Raw genomic sequence first — 7,426 nt, forward strand, 5'->3', positions numbered from 1 at the left:
CAGTGTTAGGGAGGCAGGAGCTGGGCTTAAGAAAGGCTCCTGATGCCAAATGATGTGCAGGATGGTTGGTCAGACCCGCTCACTCCGGCTGCGGGGTATAACGCAGGTACTTCTTGCCTGATGGGAGGTCCTTCGTGAAGACTCCTTTGGGAAAGAGCTTCTTGGCTTCCTCATCAGGTAAGGTAGGCACGACCATGACACTGTCACCAGGCTGGGGAGCAAATGGAAACCATGAGAGCAGCAGAGGAGCTTGTCAGGCTTGCACAGAGCTGGCACGTCCCTGCCTCCCCAGGAACGTAGCCCCAGTGCCCCAGGCATGTCCCCTGCAGCTCTGCCTGGAGCTGGCAGTGAGGACTGAGGGGGAGCTACACCAGGAGAACCGTGCCTTCTGCCAGCCCTGCCAATGGGATCCCACAGGCCAGCTCTTTCCCACAGCACTCCCACGGGAACAGGGAGTAACAAGAAGGGAATTTGGGCATCTCAAGATGCAGGAGGGACCACAACTAAGCAACTTCAACTAGCAGTCTTCCATAAGGATAGGTCTCTGCTGTGTACATGCTGGGTAAATTTGGGCTGTGCCCACGCTGGCCCTTCCTGGTTCAAAGGCAGGAGAGCAGTGAGTGGGCCAAGAGATGGGTGCCCCATGCCTGCTGCTGTGCTGGCTTTGAGCAGACTAAGGCATGCTGACACCTGGTAATGCCCTGCTTTATCACAGGGCAGGACCTGCCTTGGCCCAAAGCTCAAGTACCGATAGCCAGAAAGGCCAAGCTGAGTATTTACTGGCACTGGGCACTGAAGGCTGGAAAGGGAGGTTCTTATGGCCGATTCCAGACTGCAGCAGCCCTGGGGCCTGGGCTGGAAATCTAACCCAGGACCTCAGCAGCTTTCCCCACCTTGTGAATCACCCTCGAAGGGAGGCTGGTTGATGTTTCAATGGATGTTTTCAGTGCCCAGCTGTGAGCTTTGCACCCTCCTCACCTTCCAGTCCACAGGGGTAGCAACTTTCTTGTATGCTGTCAGCTGCAGGGAGTCCACCACTCTCAGGATCTCATCAAAGTTTCTCCCAGTAGTGGCTGGGTACAGTATAGAGAGTTTCAGCTTCTTATCCGGGCCAAAAACAAACACCTGAGTACAGGGAGACAGGATCAGGCACTGGGTAAAATCCAACTGGCCTGCTGGATCTGCTCAGCCTGCTGCTCCTCCCTTTCCTAGGAGGTGGCATGCTTGATCGAAGGTGTTGGGACAGGGGAGATGCCATGGTGAGGATCTAGAGCAACAAGTGATGCCCAGGGAACACAGTGTTTCCTCTGGGTGCTCCTGTATGCAATGCCACACTGGTTTGTTACTTGAAATGTTACTTCCCCTTGACCTGTGCCTTTCTCATGCAAGCACAGGAGTCCAGCAGATCAAGCTGTTTTGTCCCCTCTGTGTTAGGACACGCACAGCCAGGATGAGCTGGTGGATGGAGCTGCTGCCAGCTCCAGCAAGCCAGTGCTACACCAGCCTCTTCCTGCAGCACAACCCATGGATCTAGCCCAAGGAAGTCAACATAGTTCCTGACGATGGTCATGCCCATCCAGGTAAGTTGCCCCCATCTTCAAGGCCAGCCCCACAGACACAGAGCAGGACAGCAGGTGAAGCCTACTGCTGAGAAGGCTGTTGTGCAGCAGTACTCCAGGGCAAGGTACTCACCACGCGAGCAGTCAGGGGTATGCCGTCCTTGTCCCGCTCATCTGGGTCCAGCATGCCCAGTTTGACAGCCAGCTCCCGGTTTGCATCAGCAATGATGGGGAAGGGGAGTTTCTCCTCAGGCTGCCCCCCATTGTAAGCATTGATGTCCTGCAGAAACAAAATCATTGGCTTGCTCATGCTCCTTGTTGTGAGTACCACCACAGGAGGCAGAGGCCAGACACGGAGCTCACACAGACTTTATGTGTGTGGGGCAAGCTCCTGCATGGGGCCATGCAGAAATGTGTTCAGCAGCTGCTCTATGGGAGCTTGTGACTTACTTGGCCCAAAGGTTGCAGGCTGGGACAGCACAGCCTTCCATGAAGTTTCTCTGCTTCCAGAAACCAGGTGACAAACCAGAAACCTGCATGCCAGGCTGGACTTTGCCACATTCTTAGAGGTTGGTTGTTAGGCTGTCTATGCTCACACCCTGTGGCTCACCTCTGGAACTGCTATTTTGCCCAGGCAGTGGGTATGAAGAAATAGGGAAGTCCTGCCCATGCTAGTGACACAGGGAGATTTAACCACCTTTCCCTGAGAACACAGGTGGCCCTCTTCCCACTCTCTCCCGGTAAGTAATCTAGCACTACTGACAGATGTGTTGGTGTCACACCTGAACTGGACTGTACTCTTAAGGTACAGTTTCTCTAGTGACAGATCAAACCAGCAACTCTAAAGCTAACAAAGATAATGTGTTGAACACTTCACAGGTCTTGTATGAGGACCTAGTTCCACTGAGCAAATCACTCCTAGCTTGCTTAAATAAACACTCGTGAAAATGGAGAGAAAGTCTGAGTGCAGGTGAACCATGGCTGGGACAGAGGACAAAACTCTTCCACAGCTTTGCAGGCTCTCCCTTGTGACCATAGTTTATGAGGTTGTTCCCTGTGCTAGTCCAAACTTGACCTGCTTCACAGCGAAATTGTGTTTTGAGCGTCTCCGAGTCTGGTCTGGACTTGGCCAAAGCAGTCAGGTTACTCTTGTAGTTTGCAGTACCACCCATACAGGTCACGCTGAACCACAGCAGGGCTGGGACAAGCCTGCTCAAGGCAGCACAAGCAGATCAGTTGCCAACATTAAAGCAAGTTTAATCTGTGGTTTCTGCCCCAGAACAGAGCTGCCCATTTCTTCCATCCTCTTTACGCTACAAGGAGACAAAACTGACTCCAGTGCTGACACAAGCTTCCCACGCGCCACTATGGTGTGTTATCATCTGAGCTGATCATTTGAACGTACAAGTCTCTCTGCCTTCCCCAGGCTTTGAACATAGGGGAAAAGGCTGGGTCCTACTCAGAGGCATGCAAAGAACGGCACGGTTGAAAATGCTGCCCCTTGACACTGCCCACTGCTGCTCAGCATTGCAGGGGCAGCAAGAGCAGGCAGAAGGGGCTGTAAAGCTGCCCCCAGCTGCTCGGGATGCTGCAAGCAGGACAAGTGGTGCACATGTGGCAAGAGGTTGCCTTTCCAGCTTTTCTCTTCACTTGCTTTCTCCCAAGGTCTGTCTGAGTCAGCACTACACAGCAAAAAAGGGCTGTTTATCTTGGCTGTGTTGTGGTCAGGCCTGCCTTGGAAGGAAGGAACTGGTTCTGTTCTCCTGCAGACCTGCCTTGTCAAAGCAGAGTAGGGAACAAAAGCAAAGCTGGAGAGGCCAGCCCAGGTGAAATGCCCCACAGTGTCACAGGAGGCTGTAGATGAAAGTCAAACAGTGACATCCCCCCACTCCTCTCTTCAGAGTTGGGGCTAGAGGATGAAGAGTTTCTGAGAAGCAGTATCTGAATCCTATGGACTGTAACTCATTCAAAAATGCACGTAATTTCATGATCTGGGGATCTCTGTACAAAACAACCTAACAAACCCCACCATATTTTGCAGTAAGACACCCAAAACATGCTTACTCCCCTGTGAATTATTTTCTTTCCAGCATCCAAGCTGAAACCAGACATCACTGCGGTGATTTATTCACTCCTGACTCACCAAGGTGAAGGCATCAGTAGCCAGAGAGCATTGAAGCCTTCTCTGACATGCATAGCACATGCCAGTCAATGCTGCTCACGCATTCAGCCAACCCCTGGAGAAGCACTGCACAGACTGGGGAGGTAGGAGAGTGGGATCAAACCCTGGCTGAGCTACAGGCTTGCTCTGAGTCCTGGAGCAAGCCTCTCGGTCTTGGCTAGGGATGGCTAAGGACAGCAGTGACATCTCTGACTGAGAAAGCAGAGCTGAGCAGTAACATGAGAATTATTTGCTATACTCTGGTCTCACCTTTCAGGCCCCATCTGCCCACTGAAATTTGGCAGCAAAGCAAGCAGAAGTTTCTTTGTTGTTTCATGCAGAATTTCAGCCATCTCTCCTGACCACTTGCTTCCACACAAGCTGTGCTCCAGATAAAAACGGCTTCATCCTCTCACTACTGCTAGAAGCTTCACCCAAAAAGCAAGCATAGGTATGTAAAGGAGTGCTGCACAGAGAGGCCTGCCCAAAGTTTTGCTCAGCCCTAGGACTTCTAAGATCTAGTGAAGGAAACTGCAGTTTCTAGATTTCAGTCTAACATTCAATGAAGTCTGCTTTTGTCCAGACAGGCAGCTTCTGCCAAGGCTTTGTATCTCTGTTAAGCTCTTTTTTTCCCTGAGGCTGGGCAGGAGAACATTTAGGGCACTTTCCCCAGTCTCAGCCTTGTGGTAGGCCCAAACACTTGCCTTCCCAGTTTAGCTCTTCACATTATCTGAAATTCTTTTAAGCTTTGTCAAGGACAAAGGAAAAGGATCATGTGTATAGGCAAGGTCTAAGAGCAGAGAAATCACATTCCTGTCCTCTCTTATACCCTCCATGATGCATGCATGGAGGTTCACTGCTCCCCATACTGCTGACAGTGTCGCAGCCTGACATGTCCTCCTGTTCCCAGGCCAGAGAGCCCCAGTTGCTCTGCACTGAAGCAGACCTGCCCAAATCTTCAGGCAGCTTTGTTCCTCCTCTGCACCTTTTCTTGTTCTCCTGTAGCCTGTGAGATGGATTATTTCAAACACAGGCTGCATGGAAGGCTCCATTCTGCTATGGATTTGTCCTCACCAGTTGGATCTTTTGCTCTGGGGGACCTCCACAGTTTTCTTTTTGACAGGTGCTGAGCTGACATTTCCAAACCACCACCTGTGAGGCCTTTCCCAGCCTGACAGAAAGCTCACTGCAGCTTGAACTGCTGTCTTTTGCCTTTCTCTGTGCTTGTTCTGGAAGGTTTTCTAAATGTGTTACTCTGCCTCCCATCAGTTAGTGTTGACAGACTGTTCTGCACCTTCATCTGATTTTACCTGAGGTTGTGCTAAAATAATTCTGTAGTGTCAGCAAAGTCAGCTTGTTCTTATCTTTTCCAGATCACCTGAGTGTGCTGAACCCCATGCATCCCCGCAGACCCTCGAGGGAGCTCACTGCTTCTCTCCTTTGATGCAACTTACCACCTCCTCCTGCCTCCCTGCAGAAAAGAGCCTACCCTTCACAACGCTGCTTTTGTTGAAAGCTTCTTGGAAATCTTAAGACTTCATAAAAGCCAGCAATAACTTCACATGGCTTTAGCCAACCTTGAGGTAAGACTCCCTTACAAAAGCACAAACTTTCTGCTATATTTAATGGGATGTTATCTGCTAATTTAACTGGTGGTTTCAGCCAGTTTGATAGGCATGGAAATCTCATTTACTGGGGTGGGATTTGTATGCTGGTTTTCTCAGGCCATTCTGAGGCCTGGTGGGACATCAGCCATGCACCCCTCAGGTACGAAGGTCAATTTAAGCAAAAAGGCAATTAAGTAATTTCTAAAGCCAGTCAGTCAGTCATGAAACAATGCTGGAGTGGGGAAATTTCTCACTTTTACTACCTCTTATTGCATGCACGTCTTACCCCTGGAAAATGTGAAAATATTTTCAATGTTAAGAGCAATGAAAGAAGTGGGTAATTTATCCAGGGATTTTTATCCTCTGGCCATATCCATCTGAAATGCTCATTTCACACCCCTGCCGCCTATGAGCTCTAGAATCTTACTCCCTGGGAGCGCGCCACTGCTGAGGCTGCATCTGAAGTTTTTAATTAGTTTCTTTTATGTCCTTTCAGCAAGCTATTTCGTTCCCATCTTTTTTTTTTTTTAAATACTCCTTTTATGGTGGTTTTACATTTCACATTCTTCTACTTGTGGTTTTAAGTTCAACATGTCCTTCTTTGTTCTCTGTTTTCTTTTCCCTGCCTGGGCATGAATTGCACCCTTTGAAGACTGCCTGTTCACTTCTGATGTCTCCTTTCCTGTCTTATTACAGAACTTTTTGAGGGTCTATGGAGAGACCACCTTCCTTTGAGCTTTGGCACCACCTTCACTTATGTTTTACTCTTTGAGATATTGGTGGGAGAGCAGTAATACCATTTTCCTCTTATTTCAGAGTGTTAGTACCTTAAGTGCCCTGGACTTTGAGGAGTGCTCCAAGAAGATGGAGCAGACCTTCCTATTCCTGCCCTCAATTTTAGCCACTCCTATCCTACATGCTTTGGGATTTGAGATATGCAGTTCTGAGCCTCTGCTTTGTTCTGTGTGGGCTCTTCCTCTGGCCTTCAAAGCAAAGGCAGCAGTGCAAGCTCCCCTTGCGCCTCCTCATACCCCATACCTTGCTCCAGGACATGTGGTCTTGGACGCTGTCAATGGAGAGGGCGATCATCTTCACGTTGCGCTTGCTGAACTCGGAGGCCAGCTTTGCTGCCCGGCCAAGTTCTGTGGTGCAGACGGGTGTGAAGTCCCGTGGGTGGGAGAAGAGGATGCCCCATCTGAAAGAAGGAAGCAGAAGATGGCGTTAGGGCGAGACGTTGTTTTGGTTTGTACCACAGACAAAAAGCTGTACAGATTGTACTGCACAGAGACTACTGTGGCAACAGCTCATCTCTGTCTCAGAGAGTTGGGAACGGAGCTGGGGGGATATAGTGAGGCACTCTGCAGATGGCTCACCAACAGAACTTATAGGGCAGTGACCCGGCCAGTGGTGCTACAAGTCTCTTTATACAATACGCATACTACTTGGAAAAAAAAAAAAAAAAGGCAGCAAAAACCCAAATAGGAGCTGCAAAAGAAAGCTATCATGTGGGTGCTCAGGCTGCAACATAGAGTTTTAAGAAGCTCTGCAGCTTATTTTCTCACTAAGAGGGTTCTTTTCTCCCCATTTGCCCAAGCTCACAACACAGACAGAAGCAGACTCAAATGCTGATTCAAGCCTGCCAACCAGTGCAGGAAGCGAGCCCTAAATGTGCTGTGCCAGCACCCTCTTGCTCCAGCCAGAAATGGAACAACAGGCTTTTCAGGTAAACAGTGCCTAAAGGCATGTGGCTTTCTATTTTCAACAAGTAGCTCCAACAGGACCAGAGCCCTTTGCCACTGCTCGATTACAAACCTTCGCAAGCCCAGGCTCACTCTCAAGGGATGTACGGGACATACGTGACACACGAGCTGATCTCTGGGACTGCCCTGGCCTGAGCGGTGCCCTGGCAAACCTGGCTTTGCCCTCGCCCAGGCTCTGCCGCTTTCAGAGCCTGTCTTCACTCTCCTCGGGGCTCGACTCACCCACGGTGCGCTCTGCTGGCCCTCTGGCCGCGCAGCCCGCAAGAGGGATGGGGACACACGGGAGGAGGCGGCTCCTCCCGCTCGGCGGGGCCTGCATGCCTCTCGTCACCGCGCTCC

At 50.4% G+C, this 7,426-nt stretch overlaps 1 protein-coding gene across 1 annotated transcript; it reads right to left on the reverse strand.

The window, feature by feature from the left end:
• On the reverse strand, positions 1-6,522 carry PRDX6 (peroxiredoxin 6; the record flags this gene model as incomplete). Its single annotated transcript, XM_010010932.1, has 4 exons — positions 1-211; positions 979-1,125; positions 1,693-1,839; positions 6,366-6,522. Coding segments are annotated over 4 exons (583 nt in total), but the record flags the coding sequence as incomplete, so codon positions are not given.
• Between the last annotated feature and the right edge of the window lie 904 nt (positions 6,523-7,426).

Source organism: Nestor notabilis, unplaced genomic scaffold (genome assembly GCF_000696875.1).
Source record: "Nestor notabilis isolate BGI_N333 unplaced genomic scaffold, ASM69687v1 scaffold27013, whole genome shotgun sequence".
In the NCBI taxonomy this organism is placed as follows: domain Eukaryota; kingdom Metazoa; phylum Chordata; class Aves; order Psittaciformes; family Psittacidae; genus Nestor; species Nestor notabilis.